Below are 27,875 nucleotides of genomic sequence, written 5' to 3'. Positions count from 1 at the left end.
CGCGGAGGCGCCGCAACAGGCCGAACCCAACACCCCGGGTTAGAGAGTAGTGCCCCCAGAGGCCGCTGCAGGGAAAGGACGGAGTAAACAGACCCCGGCTTTAACAGAATCTGAACGCGGTCCTAAAACAATGTTAGCTAGAAAACAAACGTCAGTAGCAGTTAGCTTAAGGCTAGGTTTTTTTATTTATTATAACTGTGTGTAATTCCTTCTGTCACCACAGGGGGCAGTAGCACAAGTCATAAACATTCGGGTCAGGTAACATCTGTAGAAGAAGTTCGTTCAAATGAAATATGCTAAAACTACAGCTCTGAGCCAACATGGCGGACTTCCTGTGTGTGTGTGTGTGTGTGTGTGTGTGTGTGTGTGTGTGGGGGGGGGGGGTGGGGGGGGGGGGGGGGGGGGGGGGGGGGGGGGGGGCTTGTTGGACATGATGTGTGTTTGTGGGTCAGATTTCTGTCAGGTTGTCCCCTCTTCCTCTTCTTTTCTTTTTTCCTCTTCTCCTCTTTACTCCTTCTTTCCTCTCTTCTTACTCTCTTCTGCTTCTTTTCCTCCTCTTCCTCCCTCCCTCCCTTCCTCCTCCTCTTCCTCCTCCTCCTCCCTCTTCTCCTCCTCCTTCCTCCTCCTCCCTCTTCTTCCTTCTTCTTTTCCTGCTCCTCTTCCTACTTTTCCTTCTCCTCCTCCTCCTGCTCCTCTTCCTACTTCTTTTCCTCCTCCTCTCTTCTCCTCCTCTTCCTCCTGCTCCTCTTCCTTCTTTTCCTCCTCTTCCTCCTGCTCCTCTTCCTTCTTTTCCTTCTCCTTCTCTTCCTCCTCCTTCTCCTCCTCTTCCTCCTCCTCCTGCTCCTCTTCCTACTTCTTTTCCTCCTCCTCCTCTTCCTCCTGCTCCTCTTCCTTCTTTTCCTTCTCCTTCTCTTCCTCCTCCTTCTCCTCCTCTTCCTCCTGCTCCTCTTCCTTCTTTTCCTCCTCCTCTCTTCCTCCTCCTCTCTCTCCTCTTCCCCGCTCCTCTTCCTTCTTTTCCTTCTCCTCCTCCTCCTCCCTCTCCCTCCTCTCTCTCCTCCTCCTCCTCCCTCTTCTTCCTTCTTCTTTTCCTCCTCCTCTTCCTCCTCCTCCTCCCTCTTCTTCCTTCTTCTTTTCCTCCTCCTCTTCCTCCTCCTCCTCCTTCTCTTCCTCCTCCTCTCCTCCTGCTCCTCTTCCTTCTTTTCCTTCTCTTCCTCCTCCTTCTCCTCCTCTTCCTCCTGCTCCTCTTCCTTCTTTCCTTCTCCTTCTCTTCCTCCTCCTCCTCTTCCTGCTCCTCTTCCTCCTCCTTCTCCTCCTCTTCCTCCTGCTCCTCTTCCTTCTTTTCCTTCTCCTTCTCTTCCTCCTCCTTCTCCTCCTGCTCCTCTTCCTTCTTTTCCTTCTCTTCCTCCTCCTTCTCCTCCTCTTCCTCCTGCTCCTCTTCCTTCTTTTCCTTCTCCTTCTCTTCCTCCTCCTCCTCTTCCTGCTCCTCTTCCTCCTCCTTCTCCTCCTCTTCCTCCTGCTCCTCGCCCACTTGTTGCTTCTCAGTAAATTGCCTCGCGCTGCTTTCCTGGAAAATGATCTGGATCTCGACGAGCTTTCCAGAGAAAGGAGCTCCAGTGGAGCCCTCCTCCATGTTTCTGCGCGCAGGAGGGAGGGAGGGGGGAGGAGGGGGAGCGTGCGCCCTCGGCAGACACTCAAGCGCAAAAGACACACGGCTCATCCGCTCGCCTCCCCATTGACGTCAGTCCGGTATCACATGAACGAGCAGGGACCAATCGGCGCGGCGCTGCCGGAGAGAGCTGGCTGCTTCACACCGAGACAGGAGGAAAGAGCGAATAAAAGGAAGCGGAGCGCAGAGCCTGTAATGACCGCAAAAACTCACGCAGGAGCCGCGACCCGCCGCCGCTGGACCCCCGCGTCGCGTCCTGCTGCCCGCTGAGCGCTGTCCGTGTGGATTATTACGCGCTGGGCTCCGGGGCGGACGGAGCGGAGAAGGCCATGGCCCTAACATATTGAGTGGCTCTCGGTTGGTGGTGGTGGAGGAGGGGGAGGAGACGCGCGCCGTGGAGACAGTTCACGGGCTTTGTGAGCGGAGGAAAATGGTGGATTATTTGCAGTGTGAGCTGAGCAGCGTCGTGGCGGCTCCGCGCCTGTCTGGGTCGTGTTGGTAGGTAGGTAACCCCCCACCCCCTCTCCAGCTCGGTCTGAACGACCTTACCCGTTCCTGGTTTTATATACATGTCGGATTTCTCGCGCCCCCTCCCTGCGTGCGACATTCGGAGACGATAAACTGTTGGATTATTGAAGGATGGATTTCAACGGCGGCGGCGGCGGCGAGCTGCACAACAACCAGTTCTACCAGTGCGAGGAGAACAAGCCTCTGCTGGGCGAGATGTCGGAGGGGAACAACAACAGCAAGCTGGGCGCGGGGCCGTGCAAGCGGCCCCTGCACCACTGCAGCGGGATGCGCTACAAGCTGCTGAACGAGGGCGACATCCAGGTGTGCGTGCTCAAACACCCGCGCACCTTCCTCAGCAAGATCCTCACCTCCAAGTTCCTGCGGAGGTGGGAGCCGCACCACCTCACGCTCACAGACAGCTGCCTGACCTCAGCCACGGTGAGTGAGCCACAGCGTGTGTGTGTGTGTGTGTGTGCGCGCATTCCACAGGCAGCTCGCTGTTTGTCTTTTCTTGTCTGGACGTGCACTCAGATTACGCACAGATTACGCAGCCTCCTGTGAGCAGAGGACGCACCGTGTGTGGGGGCTCATTATTTGGCTCCTGGATGCTCTGAAGGTGTCTGGATCTCACTGCTGTTCTGTGTGTGTGTGTGTGTGTGTGCGTGTGCGCGCGAGCGCACGGGGAGACGTCTCTGAGTGTTTTCCTTCTCTGGCGGCCTGTAGGTCCCACTGATCAGCTGATGCAGCCAATGAAAACAGGCCTGTGTGTGAGTCTGTGAGATGGTTGGCTGATTATTTTCTGTGTGATTATTAACCTGTGTGTGTGTGTGTGTGATCAGCTGAATAATAACAGCCTGTATTTCCCCTCCTGTTAGTATCAACACTTCTGACATTTTCCACACAGTCAGACTCATTGTTTTCTCAACACACCTTGTGTGAGGCTTTTGGAAGTCTGCCTATCACACACACACACACAGAGCAGCGTCTCTGAGACTTTGTGTTCCTGGATTGTGTCTCCTTGTTGGTTTACAGCAGATTAAAACATGTAATAATATGAATGTGATGCTGTGAGCTGTGTGTGTTTGTTGTGTGTCTGTTGTGTGTCTTTTCTGCAGCTCAGTGCTCAGCCTGGGCTCTCATGGCTTGTTGTGGGTGGAACACGCTCTGATGCAGACAGAAAACTTCATGCCCGTCTCTCAGACTGAATATTGGTGATTTTTTTAGCACTATTTATTGATCGATCTAATAATAATAATCTGTCAGATTAAGTGCTGAGCTTTGTTCATCAGCCTCCGGTGCTTCTCGTTAGCTTGTTAGCATGCGCTGTGTTGTGCTGCACTTCTTGTTCGGCTCTTTGGCTTGGTCTGATCGTCAGTGAGGTCATAGGAGCTGCTGTGAGGAAGTGAAGGAGGCTGCACAGACTGCAGCGTCAGCGCTGTGGAGCCAGAAGCCTCCAAGATCCAACCTACTTTCAGCAGGAGAGTGAAGAGCTGCCGTGCTCGTCATGTGGCTGCTGATGCTTGAACACTTCAGTCGCTCTCTGGTTTCTTGAGTTTGGACCATCAGACAGTTTCGGCAACATGGCTTCAGGAGAAACAGATGTAGGAGGATGCTGTTTGTGCAAAGCTCAGAGATGATTCGTAGAGAAGACTGAAGCGAGGCGTCTGGACTTGTAGAGTTTTCTTGAAGACGTTTCGCTGCTCATCCAAGCAGCTTTATCACGATGTTATAGAGTGTCATATTTACATATTGTCAGCAGCTCTCATGTGTCCGTCCTCTCAGACGGGTTGTGTTGTTGTTGCAGCTGAAGTGAGGCTCAGGCCGTCTTGGAGCTGCCTTCAGGTGTGTGTGGACATGTTTGTAGTCTTGTTGTGGGACATTCTGCAGCACTGCTCACACTCCTCTGTGCTGTCAGTGACTCTTTATTGATCGCCGCAGCCTTTGAACTTTGGCCGCTCCGCTCGTCTGGTCGCTTCCCAGAGAGGCGGGTCTGCTGCTGGCGGTCTGCTGTTCGGTGCAGAGGAAGTGTGGGGAAACCTTCAGCTTCCCATTTGACAGTGAATCACAGTGCGGTACGTTCACGGTTTAGAGGAACATGAGTCCATGCTGTGTGGTTGATGGATTATGATCTGTTCTTATCTGTTCAGTCTGTGAACGTCTCCTGTTGTTTGCTCAGCAGCTCAGATCGTCTCCTACAGACTCACATCAGTGGAATATTTGGAGGCAGAATATTATTTTAACCATTTAAAAAAACAACAACAGTTCTGCCAGGTGGTCAAAATCAGAGCATTCATCATGAAACTGTAAAAACAGGAAGGAGTGCTTCCCAATGGTCCCTGATGGCATCAAGTGCATTTAATGTATGTTACAGAACAAAGAGTTCACTCCAACTAGACTCAGTAAAATCTAAAAGTCCTGTCCTCCAGCAGCATGAGTGTGTTCTTCCTGAGAGCAGCAGCTCTGTGGGCAGCAGAACAATGCTGACCCGTTTGGCCCGCTCGCTCACAGAGAGGCCACTTCCAGAGCGGCGGCAACAAGCGCCGGCTCCGGTTCACATCCCCACGCCCGCTGCATAGCTGAGATGACTGTGAACGTCTGAGATGCTGCCAGGACGGTCCCACAGCAAAACACTCAACTCTGTGGTTTCAATGCTGCCTCAGCTGAGCAGGAACGAAGGCGAGCGTGTGTGTGTGAGTGAGTATGTTTCTGTGTGTGTGTGTGAGTGAGTATGTTTCTGTGTGTGTGTGTGTGTGTGTGTGTGAGTATGTTTCTGTGTGTGTGTGAGTATGTTTCTGTGTGTGTGTGTGTGAGTGAGTATGTTTCTCTGTGTGTGTGTGAGAAGTTTCAATGGGCAGCAGCAGGGAGAAAAGTGACTCACCCTCCTCCTGACAGACCTGTAGTCACTAACCTACATCACATTTGCGTAAGAAGGCGCTGCTGAAAGAATGCACTTCCTGTGCTGCACCTCGCTCACAAAGGGCCGGAGAGGAGAGAGATTATTGGCTGATTACAGGTATGGAGGAACCAATCAGGGAGGGCTCAGCGACCTGTGGTCAGGAGAAAGATCACTGCTCCGCTGTTTTTAAGAAAAGTAACAGTTTGTTAGAATTAAAAGGTTTCTGATAGGAGAGCAGCCCAATGACACACAGAGACACACAGACTCACACACGCAGACACAAAGACACACAAAGACAAACACAGACACACTCAGCCACACACAAAGACACACAGAGACACACAACGACAGGAAGCTCTGCTCAAACTTTAAACCTACTGAACGCTCGGCCTGTGCCTGTGTGTGTGTTTGAACCATGCAGCCATCAGGCAAAGCGCTGAGCTGCAGTCGCTCTCAGCCCTGTTGATTTATGATATTTAGAGTAGAGCTGAACGCAGCAGCGGCGGCGCTCACTCTGTTTTTAGTGTTTTGGGGAAGCTGAAGGAGAGGAACAGCGTGTGTGTGTGTGTGTGTGTAATCCTCTTTGCATTTCCTCTGATGTCACTGAGCTGTGGAAGCATTTGCATGATGTTCGGGTTTCTGCAGCTGCTTCACGCTGAGGTGCAGAGATAACACTGACGGCACTCAGGCTGGAGGCTCCGCCGCTCCTGTCCGAACACGTCGCTCTGGCCTCCTCATCTGTTCGTCTTTTAGTCTCTTGGGTCACATTTTTACATTTTCACGTCCTTTAAACATCTTGAGGCTGCAGCGCTGTCTTTGTGTATGGTTACCGTGGTTACAGGTTGATGTAACGGGCTCAGCGTCTCTCTGCTCTGCAGTCACACAGACCTCTACTCAGTGAATCCAGGCACACTCTGAACGGCTCTCACCGCGCATACATCGACGTTCAAGGGTTGATTTAAAAGCTTTTACTTTGAAAGAACTTCTTCATGCACTCCTGAACATATAATTTATGATTATTAATAAACAGATGCTAACATAAATGCAGCTTCATGTGTGAAAACATCTGGATTGAAATATGTGTAGTTCTAGACTGAGGTAAAACTCGGGCTGGGCTATTAATCGGAAATATATCGAAACCGACATTTAGACCCTCGAACTGATGTAATCTTACTCGATTAATGCGGTTCTTACTTTTCTCTGATGTCCCCTTGCTGTAAAAAATTAAAATATATAAAATAAAAGTGCTTTGTAGAGCTTGGTACATACTCCAGAGAACAGAGAAATCTGTTCGTGTTCCAGAGGAGGCAAGAACAAAACAAACTTTTCATACTTAACGAGAAACGTGTGTGTGTCCTCACACAGCTCTCCCACTGCAGCGTGCAGCGCACTTCGCTGTGTGTTGAAGACGTTTCGCTGCTGAACGTCGGCAGAAGCAACAGTTTTAAGCAGAGATATTGGGGGTAATGAGCAAAACCGAGAAATCCCAAATAGAAGCATCCTCCTCCTCCTCCTCTGCTGCTTCTGCCGCTCAGCAGCATCCAACCTGTGTGTGATTTACAGCAGTGTTTGGGTTCGAGTTCCAGCTGTTTACAGTTTGAAACTTGTGTGAGAGATGAAGCTGATACGAAAACAACAGGTTCCGTGTTTTTGAATCTGTGAAAGCTGCAGGTCAGACAGTTATGTGACTCCATCATGGCTTCCTGCTGGTTGCAGAGCCATTGAATGCATTGTGTAGCTTGTATGTTGTTTTCTTTTCCATTGTTAAGATTAAGATTAAGATTAAGAAACCTTTATTAGTCCCACAATGGGGAAATTGCATTTTTGCAACGGCATACAGACAGCAAGGGATAAGTTAGGAAAAAGATATATACAATATAAAATAGGCTACCAATAAAAGATATATACATTATAAACAGTTTACATATTTAACAGTTATTGATTGAATGTGTGCCTTTAAACTGATCATTTAACAGCTGACCATCAGGACACTGGCGCACGTTGTGTTCAACATTTGATCCATGTTTGACCCCTTTAAAAGGACTTTTAAGAGAGGAAGGTTTTCAGACCGTCACTCTGTCACAGCTGCATTCTGGGTAGTGTGTTTTTCACACGTGGCAGCTCAGCTGTGTGTTTACACCTTCAGGCCTTTAAGCAAATGGAGAAGCAGAGCAGCTTCTGGTTTAGGGAAGTGACTCTTTAAAGTCCGGCCGCTTGGCACGAGTTGTTCGGTGTGACTGAACGCAGCATGTGACGTGTTTATGTTGGCTTGTGATCCATCTGCAGGTCGCAGCGAGGGGGGGGGGGTCTCTGAGCAAACACGCTGCCTCGCTCGCCCCTGGAATCTGGGTCGCTGCTGAATGTCCTTCTGTTGTTGGTAAATATGAGACTGCAGGATGTGAGAGGATGATGATGATGATGATGACGGGAACAGGAAGAAATGTGCTGCCCTCTCATCCGCTCGCTATCTGTCTGCAGCAGCAGGCCTGTGGTCGCAGCGCACACATACGAACACACACACGGGTTGTTGTGTTTCTGTTTTTGAATGTGATCAGGAAGATCAAGGGGAGGAGGAGTTAGAAGAAAGGACAGGACGATGTTAGAGAGACGAGAACGGAAGTGAAGAAAGTAAAAGTAGAAGGAAAGGAAGCGAGGAAGTCGGAGAGATAAAAAAAAAAAGGGTAAAAAGGAAGTGGAGGATGTAGGAAGTAACTCAGAGCTCTTTGAACAGAAGAAGTTTCACTCTGAATTTTATGACAGATTAGATATTATTGATTTTATATCAATACCTGCTGAGTCGGGCGTGTTCACACTGACCTATGAAATGGCTTCCTGACTTTTCAGAGCTCTGATCTAAAATCTGATTGGCTCCTCATCCTCCCTTCAGTCAGCTGTTCCTCTCCTCCTCCTTTTCTTCTTCTCTTCCTTCCTCATCTGTATGCTGCCTTTTCCCCGGCCTGTCATCAGCGGGAGGCCCCACCCCCACGCGCCCGCCGCTGCTCAGTGTCTCTTCGTGCTGCTGCTTTCTGAACAACAGTACAAACACTGATGCTTCACACGGACACGATGAGGGCACAGACCTGCAGGAACCTGCAGGTTGTTTTCATGTGTCCTGACGTGTGAATACTGAGGAAGGATCAGCGCCGAAGTGTCCAACACTTCCTCTAAAACCCGCCGCGCGCGGCTCACACTTTGTTTCTGTCTTTCCTTCCATCATCGCTTTCTGTCTGCTTCTCCCTGGAGACAACAAAACATAACATACATCTCCATTCCCCTGTTTCTATGGCAACACAGCAGCGAGGAGAGGAGACAAGAGGAGCCGCAGCCTCCTCCAGCATGAAAAGCCCCACAGAAAGAGGCAGAATAAGTAAAAGAGAGAGGAGAGAGGGAGGCAGTGCTTTCTGCAGGATGGAGTATCTATGGTAACCTCGGCTGGTTATCAGAAAATTGAAGTCGCTTCTGTTTGTCTGCTTTCTGCTCGGCCTGCTCAGACACACGCCGTCAGTCATCTGCTGCTTCTGCTCCCAGAAAACCTGAAACATCGTCACGCGGCTTCGTGATGGGAGCCGACGTTTATGAAGCAACATTTACTGCCAACCGCGTCTGTAATTACAGACCCTGAGGGAGGGAGGGGAACATAAAGGAAGAGCATGTTTGTTCTTCACCCGAGGGGGGGGGGGGGGTGCTGGCTGTTTGCTCTACACAGAGAGAGAGAGGGAGAGAGAGATGGATGCACATACAGAGGAGAACCACCTGTCTGTGAGTGTTTGTGTTGAGCGGAGCCACAGACCAGATGTTTATCTGTCTGAAAGCAGCAGCAGTGGAGTCACAGAGGGGCCGGCACGGGGCCCGCGGGCCGCAGCTTTGGAGCCGTGCTCATATACCTATCAGAAAGAGCCACAAACATCTGGCTCCTGTCTGCATTCAGAACCAGACCCAACGTAAACAAACACGGCTGATGCTTTTTACTGGCACGACTGACGTCATGCAACACATTCATGTGTTTATTTCAGTGCATATTAATGAACACTGTAAATATGCCAGTTAGCCAAAAGGCTAGTGTTCATCTGTAGTCCCTAGACAGATATATTGTGTTAGCATGTATGCTAACGGTAGCTGTCTATCTCGGGGTGGGACGGTTCAGGAAAACAATTTCGAACCGTTCGGTACACGTGTTTCGGTTCGGGGCACATGTTCGGGCAGAGAGACCCACAGCACTCTGCGTCCAAACGTGCGTAAAGCTGCCGCTGGTCCCGTCAATGCTCACAGAGCGGGATGTAAACAGCATATTTCAATGGCAAAAATAAAAACCATTAGCACCGTTAGCTTAGCCTAGTGTAGTTCAGGCCATCCAACTAGCATGTCGTTCTCTGTCCGACGGTGGGAGTGTGCGCACGACGTGTGCGCACACTCTGTGTCTGTGCATGTGTGTCTGTGTGTATACACACATCGTGCCTCAACCACAACCTCGCAGAGACAGAAATGACGTGCTGCCGTGCAAATAAGATAAATAACATGAGCTGTTTAGTGTTTAATAAAGGAACCAGGTGTAGACCTGTTCTATAGGAAAGGTTCTTAAATGGTTTCTGTTATGATCTGGTGCTATATAGAAATTAAAAAGAAATGGAATTGACTTGACCTGATATCATGATGGGAAATGCTGAACTGATTCTTAAATGTGGTAAATGTTGGGTAATTAGGATATATTTTGTGCTCATCTGGTATTTCCAGAGTGTTTAAAGGAGAAAAATCCTCAACAATGTGAACCGAACCAAAGGAAGGGAAGGGAAGACCATGTGACACAGAAACAGGAAGTGCCTGCTCAGTGAGCTGTGTGTCATCATGTGTAGTTATTGTTCCTCCAGAAGCTAGATGCTGCACTTCCTGAAAGTCTCCTCCCGCTTCAGTCTGAGTCGCACACACACACACACACACACACACACACTCTTAAATCTACACCCAACAAGGCACTGTTGGATTTATCTTCTGTTAGCTGTCTGTTATCACACCTACCTTTGTTCACTGATGACACCACGGTGCTTTGAAGGATTCACAGAATGCAGTTCTTCCTGTGTGTGTGTGTGTGTGTGTGTGAGACGTCACTGTGGTTTACAGGAGGAGGACGCCTCTGTCCTCTGAAGGAAACATGAACAGAAGAAGGAGGCAGAGTTCTGTTTCCATCAGGGAGGCTGACGTCAGCTGTACAGTAACTCTCCCATCGACACGCTGCTGACGGGGAAATCAGCTGATGATTCACACGTCTCAGTGTAGCAGCCTTAAAGAAGTCTCCCTCACCTCGGCCTCGATATTTTTATCTGTTCAGTCCCCACACACACACACACACACACTCTTCTCTGAAGACTCTCTGAAGACCGGAAACTTTGTGGTCATTTGTCAGCGTTTCTCATTTTGAGACAAGCAAACAGGTTGTGGCTGTTACTGAGCTGCAGGCCGGGATCAGAGCTCCGCCCCCAGTCAGCAGCTGTGTGTGTGTGTTGATGCGTTCTAGGTGATGTTTGTGTATTTGTTTGATTAATGGCTTTTGCTAAATTGATTTTCCACTCTGTCCCGGGCTCTGCTGGCGGCTGGCCGGCTGATAAAGGCGCCCTGTGCGTCGGGCCGGCTGTTTACTCAGGGCAGGTCAGCCTGGCGTGTTTCTTTTTGTCTTTCCAGCTGACTGCCAGTGAAAATAAATGTCTCCTTCTCCTGCGGCTCTGTTCAAACACACGGTGCATACTGTGAATGTTGGACTAATATCCTCCTCTTCCTCCTCTCAGCCTACGGGGTACATGGAGGCGCCGCTGTCCTACAGCTCCATAGAGGACCTGCAGCTCCTCTCGTGGGACAACGCTCCGAAGTACTGCGTCCAGCTCAGCTTCCCCGGCGGCACCGTCCTGCTGCAGGTATGATCACACTCTTTCACAACTGTTACAGCTGAAAAGACACACAAAATGTCCACGAATAAGACGACAGACCTGGGACGGCTGCACCGCTGCAGACACACACTGACCACAGGAAAAACCACACAGTAAAAACAAAGCAACAAACAGACACACACACATATCTCTTTATGTTTCATCATTGACAGGACCTTGTTGTGTGTTTTTACACACATCGTCTTCACTTCAGCTGATTTGTTCATGCGGCCCCAAAACATCTTCACATCTTAAACAGTCTAAAAACCCTCAGTGGAGGGAGAGTGTGTGTGTGTGTGTGTGTGTGTGTAGCGTCAGAACTTTGTCAATGTTTTGTCGTTCTGATGAAGGTTTGTGTTACGCTCCTGATTGTGTGTCGCTGATGCAGTCTGAATGTGGTGATGTCACAGAAATGAATAAATCCACTATCAGAGAGAAGGCAGCACACACTGTACTGAACACACTGTTCCTCCTGACCTGTCTGTAACCTGGGCACACACACACTGAGACACACACACATGCACAGACACGTGCACACACAGACAGACACACACACAGCAGGCTTGGTTTTGCCGGTGGTCCGTTGTTCCGTTGTTCTTTAAAATGAATTTTGGGATTTTTGGTCACTTTAAGGATGAAATCTAACAAGTCATTGGTCTCTGTCTCTTTCTATGTTGTGTGTGTGTCTCTGTGTGTGTCTGTGTGTGTCTCTCTCTCTCTGCAGGCTGCAAACAGCTACTTAAGGGACCAGTGGTTTCACTCACTGCAGTGGAAGGTAAGGAGCCTGTTTGTCTTCATGATTTGTTTCATCAGCCTCATTAAAGCATCACAGTGCAGCTTAACATCTGCCCACCCCACACATAAACACAAACACACACATACACACTCGTTGTCATTAGGATTAACAGTCCTGGTGGTGTCACGCAGCCTCTGATGGATTTAAAGTGCGGCCGCAGACACGCTGGGCTCACTGAGCTGAATGAGGAAGCTGCAGCTCACAGTGACTTCCTGGTTGTGGTTTCACTGTAACACATTCACAATAATAACTCCGCTCCAAGACCATGACATAAAGATTTAAGCAGTTTTCATAGGTCAGCTGAAGGAGGCTCTGGTTCCTGTTTGTCTTTAGAATCACATGAATCCACAGAGTCAACGCGCTGCTGCAGATGTCCTTCACTTTGCTCCATGCTTGCTCGATGTTACATCACACAGCTGCTGCTGAAGCATCAGTGATGTGAACGTCTGAGGCTGAGATCAGCCCTGAGCTCCAGGATGACTTGTCCTGTACTCCAAGGTTCTAGCTTAGGTCCCACACTGGTCTTATTCAGGCTGTGGTCTTTAAAGCAGTTTCAGATTTCAGAGACCCTTAACCACAGCAGCAGACTCATCAGAGCAGGCAGCGGTTCTTCTTCTTGTGTTTTCTCAGCAGGAGGTCAGCCTGCAGCCTCAGCAGGCTCCTCCTGAGGCTGTTTCCAGTCAGTGAGTCAGACTCAGTCACACAGCTCGGTGTGTCTGCAGTGGATGGTTGAGTTCTGCGGTTCCTTCAGAAAGCATGTTTCCACTGCAGGAACTGTCAGGTTAGCTGAAGGCAGCGGGAACCTCCCCTGGTTAGACTCAGCATCTGGGTTCCTCTGAGGAGGTAAACAAATGACAATGAGGAGAAGAAAAGCTGTAACGGAAAGGTCAGACTGGACATGATATGAAGACCTGAGAGACCCTGTTTCACGATGTCCCTGTGTGAGTCCTCGGGTTCTGGAGAGGCCAGTTCCTGCTCAGGACCTTTGGAATATTCAGGGAGCCGCTGTTCAGAGTTCTCACTGTGTCTCCGGCAGAAAAAGATCTACAAGTACCGCAAAGTCCTGAATAACCCGAGTCGCTGGGACGTGGTGCTGAAGGAGATCCGAGCGCTGGTGGACATGGCTCTGACCTCACCGCTGCAGGATGAGTCCATCCACCAGGCGCCGCTGCACATCATCTCCACCCTGCTGGCAGAGGTAGCGACACACATACACACACACAAGCACCTTTCCACATGACCAACATGTGTCTTATCAGTGTTTCATTATTACTCCTTTAAATTAATTTTGAGAGTCAGAAGTTGCCCAACCACGAGTTCTGTTCTTATGCCAGTTTAATCTGCGGCCTGCGGCTGTGCAGACATTTACCCTGAATATTTGCGCCTTCGGAGACGCCTGCCACTGACTCAGGGCGTCCTGTTTCCTCCCAGGACAGCTGGCTCACCACACCTAGCTCTGACACATGTCACACAGCTTTTATTTTGAAATGTCTGTCAGCTGTTAGCTTACTGTTACATACATGTGTTTGCATAGAAATAGGATGCCTCGGTTATAGTTGGACTGGCTAAAGGGCTAAAGGCTAACCAACACATGTTCACATGTTTTTAATCAGATAAATATGGCAGCACTGCTTCATACATGCTCTCCGCCTGCTGCCTGCTGTATGTTGTATGAAGCTGGGTTCTTCTCACTGTCGTGTGTTAATCATCGTTGATAATCACGACCTCTCCGCCTCGTCCTGTTAACCCCTTGCTGTTTCTGTCTCTGTGCAGAACTCAAACCTCAGTGCTCAGGATCATGAGAACATCATCGTGGTGAGTTCACTCAGGTTTAATCATTAACCGCTCGTCTGCTGGTTCTTCAGACTGTGCAGTGCAAGTTGTGTGTTTTTGATTGTGGTTGATGTGACGCGGTGCTAACAGAGCAGAACCTGATCTGTTTTTACTACAGCAGGTCTGAGCGTCAGAGTAAACAAGAGATATGAAAGAATTCACCTCTGTGTCTGTGTGCCTGTGTGCCTGTGTGTGCGTGTGTGTCTGTGTGTGTCTGTGTGTGTCTGTGTGTGTCTGTGTGTGTCTGTGTGTGTCTGTGTGTGTCTGTGTGTGTGCAGGCCATTGCTCCTCTTCTGGAAAACAACCACCCACCACCTGACCTGTGTGAGTTCTTCTGTAAGGTGAGTCCTCTCTAGTAGGACGGTGTGGAGTGTGTGTGTGTGAACAGGCTTCTTGTTGACACTTGTGTGTGTGTGTGTGTGTGTGTGTGTGTGTGTGTTGCAGCACTGTCGGGAGCGGCCGCGGTCGATGGTCGTGATCGAAGTGTTCACTCCTGTGGTCCAGAGGATCCTCAAACACAACATGGTGAGACACCTCTGAATGTCACCGAGTACTCGAGTACTGAATCATCCACACCAGTGTTACCATAGTAACCTTCAGCTATGAATTATGAACCAAACATTTAGTGAGTAAAGTGATCAGGCCCAGTCCTCTCTGGAGTTGATGGGGTTAACATGCAGCTTGGCTGCCTCACAGAGGAACCTGCAGCCCTTCTGTTCCCAGCACAGATCAGAGTGGAAGTCACTTCCTGTTCAGGTCCACGCCGCGCACTTCCTCTTTGGTTTACTGCTAATGTTTCCATGCACTGGTGTTGTGTCACATGAGAGTCTTCAGCATCAGAGGGAAGTTCTGTAAGCCTCTTTAAGGCTCCGTTCTCCTGGCACAGGATGAAACTCAGGTCGTGTATGTGTCTAACTTCTGTCTGCGTGTGTGACCTGTCTGTCCTCAGGACTTTGGGAAGTGTCCTCGGCTGCGTCTCTTCACTCAGGAGTACATCTTGGCCCTCAATGAGCTGAACGCCGGCATGGAAGTCGTCAAGAAGTTTGTCCACAGGTGAGCATGTCAGCGGGTCGTACTCATCACTCAGCTAGCTGCTCCCTGGCTGTGTCTGTCTGTGCTTTCATACACCAGGAAACTAATGTAGCTAATGTGAGCTAGCTGCTTTAGCTCCAGTGCTAACAGGTCACCTCCCTCTGTGTGTTGCAGCATGCACGGGCCCACAGGGCAGTGCCCACACCCACGCGTCCTGCCAAACCTGGTGGCTGTGTGTCTGGCTGCCATCTACTCCTGCTACGAGGAGTTCATCAACAGGTCAGTCACACACACACACACACACACGCCTCTCTCCTGAACAGGATGCAGTGTGTAAACTCTCCTCTCCACCTCCACACACCCTCTTACTTTTCCACTCATGTCTGGCGGCTCCGCTCCGACGGTCCTGAAGGTCAGCGGCGTGGAAAGCTCCCCGCGGGTGGCTCCACTGCTGCCTGTGCAGAAAAGAACCTGAAATGGAGGCTGCTGTTTTTAACCCCTCACAGGCGGCCTCCTGTTTGCCTCCACGCTCTCATTGATTAGACAAACACATGATCGGTCATTTCCCACCATCTCGCAGGCCTGATACGAAGGAGACGTTACCAGGAGAGCAGATCATAACAGTGCGGTCATCAGAGCGCATCATGCTCCATTTATAGCTCTGAACCAATCTGCAGGATCCCACAGAGACACAGCAGCACTGATAGAAAGACAATCAGTGGAAAATAATCAAGTACATAACAGGGTTCTGTTTATTCCCCCTGAAGTCGTGTGAGGGGCCTGCTTCCTTTTTAATGCACCCTGAATGCAACATACGTCAGCTCCGTCTTAGATTTCTGATCATCTACCGATATGCTAACTGCTTGTTGGCTTTAAAAGGGTCTACCACCATGCTAGTGGCTATGTGCTAACCTTCCAATCAAATCAAGTAGTTGTAGCTCCATTAAATCATTAAAAACAAAGAGCTGAACTTTTGACAGTTGATGATGAAATGTGGTTAATTATTCATGCAGTGACGGGACTTGTTGGTTCCAGTCGATCTCTGTCGGATCATTTATTTTTAAACGTGTCTGAATGCTCTGCGGCGGCTCCCTGCATCATTACCGCTGTCCCTCAGCTTCATTCACCCCAGAGAAGAGCCGCTTTTTCCAAAGCTGCAGCTCACACAGGAGCCATCTCTCTGGCAGCCATCTCTCCCGGCTCCACCCTCCTCCTCCTCCGTCATCACTCTGATATTTTTAGACCTCCTTCGTTACCGATCTTCACTGATGTTTCCTCCTCTTCCTCCCTACAGTCGGGACAACTCTCCCAGCCTGAAGGAGATCAGAAACGGCTGCCAGCAGCAGAACGACCGCAAGCCTCCGATGCCGCTCCGCCTGCTGCGCCCCGAGCCTCCGACGCCTCCTCCTGCCAACCTGCTACCGCTCTCTGCCAATCCCAGCCCTCCTGCACCGCCTCCCCCCGCCAACGCAAACCCCATCACCTCCTCCACCCCCTCTCTACCCCTCTCCCCTCCCCCCTCTGTTGTCAACTCCAGCGAGATCCTGGTGGAGCTGGAGCGGAACAACAATTCTGCCAACGTCAAGCGGAAGCCAGCAGGGGGCGACAGCGAGCCCAACCTCATCGACTGCCTGCTGGTCAGCCCGGCCGTCAACACTCTGTCCATCCAGCTGCCGGCACAGGCAGACCGCGTCCTCGGCTGCTTCGCACTCATCCTCAAGATGCTGTGAGTTCACACAGGAAGCTGTCGATGTGCAACACCATAAACCTAGGCTGCACATGTCCGTCTAAACACGACATCTGAACAGACAGTTCTTTGGCATCTAAGATAAACTAATGTTGGCTAACATGCTAATGCTAAATAAATCATGTTAATTCTCACCCTGCAGATTTAATTTGTTGCAATACCACAAGTGACCACAAGCCTAGCTAGCTCGTTTTATGATATCTACTGTTAGCAACAGGACTCAGAATGCTAACATTACCCGCCCTCTTTGGACGTTATCATAACATGTTAGTGTAGCATTGTGTGGACTTGTTTTGGAGGTTCCTGGGGCAGCATGTAGACATGGGTCTTATGAATGATGATGATGATGATGGTCAGACTGCAGTTTTCTTTATCAAATCACAGAAAGCTCTACCTGGTTGTTCTGTTTGTCCTTTTATGACATACGAGCAATGATGAGACGCTTTAGCTGTATGAAGAGCGAGGCCGACCTGCAACTCTGTTCACAGTCTGACAGAAGCTACACGTCAGCAGACCAGGAAGTGTCCCAGTTAGTGAAGGTGACATTACGTCAGCTGATCAGGGTGTAAACAGGCCGAGCGAGTGTACGAGCCGCCGTGCCGATCTCAGTGTGAAAGTGGAGCAGCGGTTACGTGAGTGTTCTGCCGTAACAGAGCCGGCCGGCCTGAAAAGCAACAGTTTGTAGCATTTGTGACAAAGACGGAGTTACTTAACTCACAGTAACCCGAGGCCACACAAGCTTGCGTTACATCAGCGGCGTGCGCCTGCGTCAGCATGGCGCCACTCGGGTTTCTGTCCCTTTGTTCTGTTCCAGGTTACTCCCTGCCCCTCATGGCTCCGCTCTCCTTCTTTTGTTTAGGTCCGACTACGACGACTGGAGACCTGCTCTGGCCAGCCTGCTGCAGCCCATCCCCTTCCCCAAAGAGTGAGTATCCACGGGTTGCCCTCACCCAGCCGCTGCCCTCACCCAGCCGCTGCCCTCACCCAGCCGCTGCCCTCACCCAGCCCCTGCCCTCACCCACACACTGCCCTCACCCACACACTGCCCTCACCCAGCCCCTGCCTTCACCCAGCTGCTGCCCTCACCTTCACTCTTTGGATGGTTTTTGTATCTGTGTTTTGGGGCCAATGGAAAAATAGAAAGCAGTAGTGATTATTATTTGATTATAAATGAGCTTTCTTTCAAAAATTTGTGGGTCTGTTTCTCATAAAATAAAAATATTTTAGAAAGAATCACAGCTTTACATAACACACCCCTCAGTGCCTCTGGGGCCTCTCAGACCTTCCTCGCTCCATCTCTTGTCGCCGTCTCCGAGGACGTGCAGGCTTTGTAGCGCAGGCCCACAGAGGCTCAGCAGGCTGACGTAGCTGAGGTACCTCACCGCGCCTCCGGGGGGGGTTTTGAGGAGAAGGAGCGTCTTTCCTGTCCCCAGAGGGCGCGCTGTAATTGGCTGTAAGCAGCGGAGAGCGCTGTCTGTAATTGGCCAGCTGATCCAGAGCTTCATTAGCGTGGATTGTTGTTCCTCCAGCACCTGTTTCTCACCTGTGCCACTGTTGCAGCACTCGATGCCTTCAGGCGTCATTAGTGAAGGCAACAATACTCCCAGCAGCCGAGGACACAATCAGTCACAGCAGCACACACAGACACACACACAGAGAGACACAGACACACACACAGAAAGACACACATAGAGACACACACAGAGAGACACAGACACACACACAGAAAGACACACAGAGATACACACACAGACACAGAGACACACAGAGACACAGACACACACACAGACAGACACACACATAGATACACACACACATGGACACAGAGAGACACAGACACACACACATGGACACAGAGAGACACAGACACAGCACACAGAAAGACACACACAGACACACACATAGATACACACGGAGAGACACACAGACACACACACAGAGATACAGAGACACACACAGAGAGACACAGACACACACACAGAGACAGACACACACATAGATACACACATACACGGACACAGAGAGACAGACACACAGCACACAGAAAGACACACAGACACACACGGAGAGACACACATGGAGAGACACACACACAGAATGAACCTCTGACACACACACACTCATCATTGTAATCAGAGCAGAAGTCAAAGTGTAGAAGCAGCATATATTCTGGCTGTATTGACTCTGGCCAGCTGTTTGTAGCAGCTGCTGGCCCAGTGCATTCTGGGAGTTGCAGTCTTGGGCCTCACAGCTGTGTGTCTGTTGTCTCTGTTGAGTTCAGACATGTTTAAGTCTCACCTTTCTCCTTTGTCTCTGCAGGGCTCTTGCACATGCCAAATTCACAAAGTGAGTAACTCAGACATCAGAACATCTCAGACTGTCTCTGAAAGCTGCTGACTGTCTGTCTCCATGTCTGTCTCCATGTCTGTGTCCAAACAGGGAGCTGAAGTATGTCATTCAGAGGTTTGCAGAGGACCCGAGGCAGGAGGTGAGCCTGTGTGTGTGTGTCAGAGGTTCATCCTGTGTGTGTGTGTGTGTGTGTCAGAGGTTCATCCTGTGTGTCTGTGTGTGTCTCAGTGGTTCATCCTGTGTGTTGTGTGTATGTGTGTGTAACAGAGGTTCATGCAGTGTGTGTGTGTCTGTGTGTGTGTGTGTCTGTGTGTCTATCGGAGGTTCATCCAGTGTGTGTGTCTGTGTGTGTAACACAGGTTCATCCAGTGTGTGTGTGTCTGTGTGTGTGTGTCTGTGTGTGTCTGTGTGTGTGTGTGTCTGTGTGTCTATCGGAGGTTCATCCAGTGTGTGTGTCTGTGTGTGTAACACAGGTTCATCCAGTGTGTGTGTGTCTGTGTGTGTCTCAGTGGTTCATTGTGTGTGTGTGTTTGTGTGTGTCTCAGTGGTTTATCCTGTGTGTTGTGTGTCCTCAGGTCCACTCCTGCCTGCTCAGTGTGCGTTCAGGTAAAGATGGCTGGTTCCAGCTCTATAGTCCAGGAGGCGTGGCTTGCGACGACGACGGGGAGCTGTTTGCCAGCATGGTGAGTGCACACACATGCGCGCGCACACACACACACGGACACTACTTGTGATTGTGAAGTGACCCCTCCTTCTTCCTCCTCCCCCCCAGGTCCATATCTTGATGGGCTCCTGTTATAAGACCAAGAAGTTCCTCCTCTCTCTGGCGGAGAACAAGCTGGGCCCCTGCATGCTGCTGGCCCTGAGAGGAAACCAGACCATGGTGGAGGTGTGTGTGTGATCACATTTAATTATGCAGGCCCCAGACTCAGTGTTTGTGTTGTTTTGAAATGACTGTGGTTGTGTGGGATATAATTCTGGAGGGAGTTGTTTTTTTTCCTTTTTGTGGTTTTATGAACTTTTTGTTAATTTGATTTTATTTAGTCACGGGGTCTTTTTGTGTTGTTGGAGACACCAGCTGCCTCAGCCACACAGAGCGCAGTGACTGATGCTGACGTCTGCTTTCAGATCCTGTGTCTGATGCTGGAGTACAACATCATTGAGAACAAGGACACTCAGCTGCAGATCATCTCCACCCTGGAGAGCACAGGGGTCGGCCTCCGCATGTACGAGCAGCTGTGCGACCGGCAGAGGGAGCTCAAGGAGCTGGTGAGTTCCTGCTGCACCACACACCGATATACACAAACCTCCAGGAATGTGTGACAGGTGTTTGGTTGTCATTGTGTGTCTGTGGTCTCTGCTGCAGAAAGAGGAGCAGTCAGAGTGACTGGGCCTCCGAGCTGAACATGAGCAGGAAGAACAGCACAGAGGCTGCAATTATCTGTTATTATGCCTCTGTGATGTCATTATTTAAATTAATGCGACCCAGACTCAGACGAGCAGCAGAAAATGGATCAATTAACATATTAAAAATTAATTCAGTGAGAGAAAACATGACACAAATACAGTGAAAGCTGCAGGGGACGTCACAAGACCCATGTACCGTGGTCTCCAGGACCCTTACTGTCATCTGCACAGCAAAGGTCACACTGAGCACTGATGGTGACACACGATAAACGCTCAGCAGCCTGGTGGCCTGTGGACAGAAACCGCTGTTTCGTCTGGTTTCTTCTTTCGTCCACGCTGCTGAAGCGTCCTCCAGACCAGGAGTGTGAGCAGTGTGAGCGGTGTGAGGATGTCGTGTGTCCTGTAGAGGTGGGAGGCTGCTCCACAGATGAACTGAGCTGTTTAATGACATGCTGGAGAGCCTTCCTGTGCTGAATGGAGCCGCTCCCACACCAGACTCTCTGCTTGGTGTTGATGTAGAGCGGGGCGGGCTGGTCTCTCCTCTTCCTCGGGTCAATACTATATAGCACCAGGACAGCAGCTGAGCCACCTCCTCTCTGTAGGCTGCCTCAGCTCCTCCAGGGATCCACCCGATGACGGTGGTGTCATCAGTGAACTTGATGATGGACGTGTTACTATGGGAGGGGACGCAGGTGAAGAGGGTGTACAGCAGTGGACTGAGCACACAGCCTTGGGGGGTCAGACCCCAGGACCCCAGTCAGAACATGTGTCCTCTGCTGTTGAAGCCATTCTGTTGTTGTTTACTTCCATGCTTTGGGTTGTTGTCCTGTTGCATCACCCGTCCTCCTGATATGTTGTAATGACGGTTTAAGTCATCACATTTAAGGACAAACATGACCCCCCCCCAAAAAAAAATAAATAAATAAATAAATAAATAAAATACATTTAAAATAAATTAAAAGAAAAAATACTCCTAATATACTACTATGAACATGATGTCAGCTGGATTTTGTCCCATTTCCTGGTTGAGCCTTGAATGCAGCACGCCTGCAGCTGCTCACACACGCCCTCTACTGTCAGAAAACCTCCCTGCTCTGACGCCATCTTTCTTTTCTGCCCGTTCCTCCCCCCCTCCAACAGCAAAGAAAAGGAGGCCCCACCCGGCTGACTCTGCCCTCCAAGTCCACGGTGAGTTCACGCTGCCGCCGCGACACCATAGCTCATCCTGTTCTGTCCAATCAAACCCTAACCCTAACCCTGACCTCTGCTCTCTGCCGCAGGATGCTGACCTGGCTCGCCTGCTGAGTTCAGGCTCCTTCGGGAACTTGGAGAACCTGAGCCTGGCCTTCACCAACGTCACCAGTGCCTGTGCTGAGCAGCTCATCAAGCTGCCGTCACTCAAACAGCTCAACCTCTGGTCCACACAGGTAAACAAACAAACAAAACAACACACAACCACACAAACAGGCAGAGCAGCTACAGCATCTGATGTGTGTCCTCTGCTCTCTTAGTTCGGGGATGCCGGACTGAGGTTGTTGTCGGAGCACCTGGCCTGTCTGCAGGTCCTGAACCTGTGTGAGACCCCCGTCACCGACGCTGGTCTTCTGGCTCTCAGCTGTAAGAGCGCCCTGCTGCACCGCCACAGGAGGACACGCTAACGTGTGAAGCTAACTGTGTGTGTGTGTGTGTGTGTTTCAGCCATGAAGAGTCTGTGCAGTCTCAACATGAACAGCACCAAGCTCACCGCCGACACCTACGAGGACCTGAAGGTAACATCAGACCGCTGAGACGATGCTGTACCTTTGGTAACCATGGTAACACAAAAGCTCATCTTTGACCTGTGATCTGCTGGTGTGTTTCCGTGCAGGCCAAACTGCCCAACCTGAAGGACGTGGACGTGCGATACACGGAGGCCTGGTGATTGACCGAGCTCACCCACTGTCCATACATGACCGAGCACACACACACACACACACACTCACACACAGACACACTAACAGACAGTCAAACATATTTCATGATGTCATCTCCATCAACGCCATCATCAGACGAGGAACTCTGAGCAGTGTGAGAATCGCCTCATATCTCTGATGATGAGGAGGAGGAGCCTTCATCAGCTTCATTATGGCCGCTCCTGCTCTGAATCAGTCAGCAGGAAGCAACACTTTACCTCTGATCTGAGGACCTTGTTTTTACTGATCAGAGGACAGTACGGACATGTCATATAGTGCCCCCCCCCCCTTCAGGAAGAATCCTGAACTGACGCCGTCCTATCAGGAGCCTCGAAGGCTGAAGGCTCACATTCCGGTTCTTCTCCGATCCGATCCATGATGTAGCGTTCCGAGCGGACACGTCAACGAGGCCTCGCTCTGTTGGGCTTCAGCTTTCGGGGTCAGATTGGGAAAATGAGGTGCTACCTCAGAGAGAAGAAGACTGTGCCTACCCTCATATTTACAGAAGAGGATCAGGGCCGCTGTCAACATGTCGGGTTACTGCTTCTTTCTCAAACCTATTCTGATTCAAAAACTCTGATAAAGAAAAAGTCTGAGTTCAATCCCATAGGTTTAAGTGAAAGCATGGAATTCTTAAAATACTAAAAAATCAAAAACAGAATTTTGAGATTAGTGAGAATTGACTTAAAAATGTATTCAGACTTTGATCTTTAATTACTCATGAGAAAAGTCTGAAGGTCTGATGAAAAGGTCACAGCTCTGATTTTAAAGTGGGATTATGACTTTTTTCAGAGGAAAAAAAGAAATGTAATCTGAGAAAAAAGTTAAGATGTTAATCTCAGTCCGAATTGTATAAAAATGTCCAAACTCTGAGACTAATGTCAGAGTTCTGAGGAAAGGTGAGCCTCTCAGAGTTCAGAGTAAGAGCTGATAACCCTCAGATCGGTTTGGAGCGGCCTCGACCCTCTTCTGTACATATCCAACACACAAAAAGAGAAAAATGTTTTTATCGACATATTTTTCCAGACATCTGTGCTTTCATATCTATCGTGTGTTTCTATATAAAACATGAAGACAGCGGGGACGTCTGGGAGGATGGGTTCATGCTGGTGATCAGACAGCAGCGGGCGGTCTGGGACTGCCTGATATTTATACATTTAAACCTCCTGATGAAGTACAAAGGACCTGTTTCTGTTTTTGTTTTTTTAATCCCAAGAAGCCAACATGGAGGAAGGCCGGGCGCACACGGGGGCGCAGGCTGCAGGCCCACCAGCTGACAGGCCGTGTATATTTTCATACCAGGCGGTTTGGAAGGATTTTCTGAAAGGGGGACACTTGCCAAACGTTTGGTGCGCTTGTTTCCTGCCTGTGGAGAAACGCCCCCGATGTCAGAGCCCGCGGGGCAGCACGCCCTCTGGTGGACGCGTTGCTTGCGTCACAGCACCTGTTTTGAATCGTTCTGCTGTATTTATATATGACGCCATAACACGTGACTGCTCGTCAGGCCGTCAGAGGGACAGATTGTACATATGGGCTCATAAGGGATTGGACGGAGGCGCCTTTGATTCGCCCGCCTACATTCCCACAGGACGCCACCTGGCGGTGAGGCGCGGCTCCTGCAGGATCTTTGGGGTTCGGCTGGATTCGTCTCTCCATCCGTTTTATTTATTCGACCCGCAGAATGCTCCGGATGGCTGAGGCCTCAAAGGACGCCGTGCGCCGCCAGGCACTTTGTTTCCTATTTATTGGGTGCCATGACAGTTTCCCGCCTGGCCTGTGGACTCACAGGTTTGTGTACGGCCGCCTTCAGGTCTCTCTTTCATATCCTGTACATACGACTGTATATAGCCATCTCTCCCGTCTTTTTGGATCTTGGTCCTCTTCTCTGGCGGCCTCTGTTTATCACGGGCTGCTGCTGCCTTCATCTTAACGTGTGTGGTTGTTTTTGTTTTTATTTCACACAAAGTGCACTGTAATCTAAAAGAATCAGTTCATGTTATCTTTTCCAGTGTTGCTTTGAGTTGATCATGTTAATCATTTGTTTCCTGTCGCTGATGTTTGTTTTTTATTTTATAATAAGGTTTGAAATATGAAAGGGTTTGATCACTATGTCGCCAAGGTGAAGGACTGAAATGGAGAGATCCCTCCAACTGTTTTCTGATTGGTTGTTGCCAGGATCTAGCCGTGGACCTGTTGGTCGAGGTTTGATTGATTTTTGTTTTTTGTTTATTTTTATGAACAGCCAATAAGACTTCTGGCACTTTTGGACTGAAGCTGAGGGTTATTCGTGTCAATGTGGCCATTTTTATATGGAAAAAAAATCCTAAAGAATGTTGTTGAGATAATCATATCACAGGTGGACCACGCTGACTCATCAACTTCAAATAAAGTTTGTGGATCCACAATCGGCAAACTGACTTTACTGTAGGTTCATTTTATCCCCAAGGTTTTCAAGTGTGAATGTAGGAACGTTCGACTGTTAGAAAAACACACTTTATGTCATGTCTATATGTTTAATGTGACGCTACAGCCAGAAGCCTGTTAGCTTAGCATCAGGACAACACCGCATAAACAACAAAATTCTACCACTAACATCTAAATCTTTCACCTGGGGAGCCTCACAGGAAGTGCTAACACGTTAACATTCAACACACGCACTGAGGGGACAGGAAGTGGTTTTAGGACTTGTTCCTGCTGCATCAGAGAATAGTTTGGCTTTTGACCTGACACAAAATCCTCTATGCTAAGCTAACAGGCTAATGGCTGAAGCTTCACATGTAAACCAGTCCCATCTCGTCTATCCTGCATTTTTTTTTTTTTTTGAACTGTTCCTTTAATGAGGCGGGCCCTGTGGGGCTGCAGCATGTGAAGGTCAGGGTTCTGTGTTACTGTGATGGTTGAATAGAAACGCCTCTCCTGTCTGTTTCCTGTGGAGCTCACTGCGCTTTCTCCCTCATCTTTTTTTTTTACTCTACACAAACTGTAAAGGGTTTGTACTGCGTGTCTGTGTACAGCTGTGCTCCAGTCTTAACAGTTGTTATGAAAGGATCCGGGTCAGATGTGGCGACGCCGCATGAATCTGACAGACTGAAAAACTTTCCCATTCCTTGTGGTAAAAATCTGTTTTTGGCAGCTGAAAAAGGGACACCCGCCATGTTTCTCTCTTTTTCAGTCTATCGGTCGCATTGATCTGCTTCTCCTGCTGGGTTATTATTATGATTATTATTATTATTGCTGCTGCTGCTCTGTGGCTGTTGTAATAAAAATACAAAAAGATCTTCAACCGACAAAATAACAACTATGATGTGAAATAATTTCAATCAGAAATAAACTGTCTGTGAATATGTTTCAATGATGTGTGCCACATGGTTTTTTTTAATCACAGTGTGTCATTATCAGCTAAATGCTGCTCACGTGAGTCCATCATGGCTTTCTGGTTTGTTTTTATTACAGAATATTGTACTTGTTGAGTCGACCCACTACATCACCTGATAACCAAAGAAAGTCTTTGCAAAAGACCAGGGGCGTTAGAACTTATAGTCGGTAGGTGATTGGTTGAACCACCTGTTAATAACTGTCTATCCAATCAGCACCACGAATTAAATGACGTAGTAAGAGTGCGCCGCAGAGGAAATAAACCGCTGAGTGTCGATGAAGGCTAACTAGCAGCTGGTGCTACAGCAGTAAGGCCCCGTTCACACTGGGGGGAAAAATGGGGCTTAAGCAGGATTTGGCCGCATCCAGATCAATCCAGATGTGTTTTTTTCTGAGTGTGAACACCTCCAATCCGGCTGAATCCAGTTTGATTTCAGGCTTGGCTCAAATGTGGCTCAGGTGTGAACGCAAATGTGGCTAGCGAATCTGGCTAGCCACATTATTAGCCATATTACGAGGCGCCACCTAGTGGTTTGGATAACAGCAAACACGCTGGATGAAGCCGGATTGAGTGCGGACACAACTGTGTGCTAGCCAGATTTGAAAATAGGTCTGAACGCATCCAGCTTAAAGGCTGTCTGGGCTCAATCCTACTCTAGCTGGAATGACTTTCTCCAGTGTGAACGGGGCCTAAATGTGTTCGTATTTGTAATAAAGCAGAGGCTGTAAAGACCACACACTGCATACTAAGCAGCACACTGTGTTTTACAGTTATTTGCAGTTCAGTCGATGCGTTTGTGTTCTGTTCTGGAAAGCAGAAGAAAACATTAGCATGGCTGGCTAACATGTAGCATCGGCATAATAGACCATACATATAAACTATATCCTACAACATATTCTGCGATGGAACAACTGTAAGATGTCTAAGGATGAGCAGCGGTGGCGGGGCGCTGAGGAGCAGGACAGCTCTGGGAACGTTTGTCCTGTTCCCAGATGTTTGTACTCCTCCTCTATCTTCTGGCTTCCCGCGGACTGTGCTGACAGATGCTGCAGCCAGCTCCCTCTGCTTCCTACAGAAGGTCACCACCATCTCCTTCATCTTCTCCACGTTCAGCTCCAGTCCACAAACTGCTGCGTGCTGGGCCATGGTGGTGAGAGCGGCCTGAGAGCAGGGGAACAGTGTCCTCAGCCATATGACCCTCTGGATGGGTGGAGCTGCAGTCATGGGTGAACACAGTGCAGTGAAGCGGCCTGTGTTCCTGTTGACAGGCTGATCTGCCTGTCAGTTCACAGAGCAGCCTCTGCTCCCTGTAGATAGTCAGCTACCTCACACCACCACCTGCTGTTTGTTAGTCTGAATACCACTGATATGCAAGACATGTTCAAGGACAGTGAAGCTCTGGTTATTAGAATAAAATAGAATAGAATAGACTTTATTAATCCCTTTGGGAAGGTCCCTCAGGGAAATTTGGGTACCAGCAGCAATACAACACCGACAGTCAGAGCAAGAGTTAAATAGAATAAAATATAGTACAGTAAAAAATAAAAGATAAGAGGAATTATGTACAAACATTGCACCCCAGCATAGATGGTACAGATGGATTATTGCATGTGTGTTGTATCAGGCGGGCTGTTGTAAAGTAAAGTAAAGAGTTGTAAAGTTTGATGGATCGGGGGACAAAGAAGTCTCTGAGTCTGTTGGTCCTGCTCTTGGGGAGGAGCAGCCTGTGACTGTTCAGGCTTCTCTGAGCTCTGATGACAGTGTGCAGAGGATGACTGGCATCGTCCACGATAGCCAGAAGTTTTCTTAGTGTTCTCCTCTCTGCCACAGTCACCAGAGAGAACAGCTTCATGCCGACCACAGAGCCTGATGTCTGTCCAGCCTGTTAGCACACCTTTTGTTTATGTAACCCCCCCAGCAGACAACAGCATAAAAAAGTGTACTGGCCACCACAGACTGGTAGAACATCCACAGGAGCTTCCTGCAGATGTTGAAGGCTCCCAGTCTTCGCAGGAAGTACAGACGGCTCTGGCCCTTCTTGTACAGGTGGTCTGTACAGCATGTCCAGTCCAGCTTGTTGTCCAGCCACAACCCTGAGCCTGATGCACTTGGGGCTTGAGGAGGTCGAGGATGAGCTGCTCCATTGTCTTCATCGGCTGTGATGTGAGTGCCACCAGTCTGTAGTCGTTCAGCTCCTGAGGGCAGTTTCTCTTTGGAACTGGAACAACACAGGATGTTTTACACAGGGTAGGCACTCTCCTCAGCTGCAGACTGAGGTTGAAGACATGCTGGAGTGGTTCCCCCAGTTCAGCAGCGCAGTCCTCAGCAGATGAGAAGGCACCCTGTCGGGGCCCGCCGCTTTCCTTGGGTGAAGCCTCTTCAGTTCTCTCCTCACC

General features: G+C 49.5%; 1 protein-coding gene across 4 annotated transcripts; it reads left to right on the top strand.

Moving 5' to 3' along the window:
• Positions 1–1,738: 1,738 nt before the first annotated feature.
• On the top strand, positions 1,739–23,163 carry cmip (c-Maf inducing protein). Of its 4 annotated transcripts, none has more exons than XM_028430281.1 (21): positions 1,739–2,614; positions 10,850–10,975; positions 11,712–11,762; positions 12,820–12,981; positions 13,557–13,598; positions 13,895–13,957; positions 14,061–14,141; positions 14,566–14,669; positions 14,823–14,927; positions 15,943–16,374; positions 17,255–17,320; positions 18,715–18,741; positions 18,835–18,883; positions 19,320–19,427; positions 19,517–19,633; positions 19,873–20,013; positions 21,292–21,339; positions 21,432–21,578; positions 21,663–21,768; positions 21,850–21,920; positions 22,019–23,163. In XM_028430281.1, exons 1-21 carry the CDS (start codon positions 2,306–2,308, stop codon positions 22,070–22,072), a joined length of 2,409 nt encoding a protein of 802 aa, XP_028286082.1. In that variant the 5' UTR covers positions 1,739–2,305; the 3' UTR covers positions 22,073–23,163. The 4 variants fall into 4 exon arrangements, with proteins under 4 accessions (XP_028286082.1, XP_028286085.1, XP_028286084.1 ...); XM_028430284.1 differs by lacking the exon at positions 1,739–2,614 and adding an exon at positions 5,069–5,189; XM_028430283.1 differs by lacking the exon at positions 1,739–2,614 and adding an exon at positions 10,170–10,581.
• The last annotated feature ends 4,712 nt before the right edge of the window (positions 23,164–27,875 follow it).

This window comes from Parambassis ranga, chromosome 19, assembly GCF_900634625.1.
Source record: "Parambassis ranga chromosome 19, fParRan2.1, whole genome shotgun sequence".
In the NCBI taxonomy this organism is placed as follows: domain Eukaryota; kingdom Metazoa; phylum Chordata; class Actinopteri; family Ambassidae; genus Parambassis; species Parambassis ranga.
Note: the sequence above shows the minus strand (reverse complement) of the source record. Positions and strands in the feature narration are given on the sequence as shown.

Coding starts and splice junctions, on each gene's coding strand:
- cmip (XM_028430281.1), top strand. CDS start 2,306: ATGGATTTCAACGGCGGCGGCGGCGGCGAGCTGCACAACAACCAGTTC. Junction 13,599..13,894: donor ATCATGAGAACATCATCGTG/GTGAGTTCACTC, acceptor GTGTGTGTGCAG/GCCATTGCTCCTCTTCTGGA. Junction 13,958..14,060: donor TGTGTGAGTTCTTCTGTAAG/GTGAGTCCTCTC, acceptor TGTGTGTTGCAG/CACTGTCGGGAGCGGCCGCG.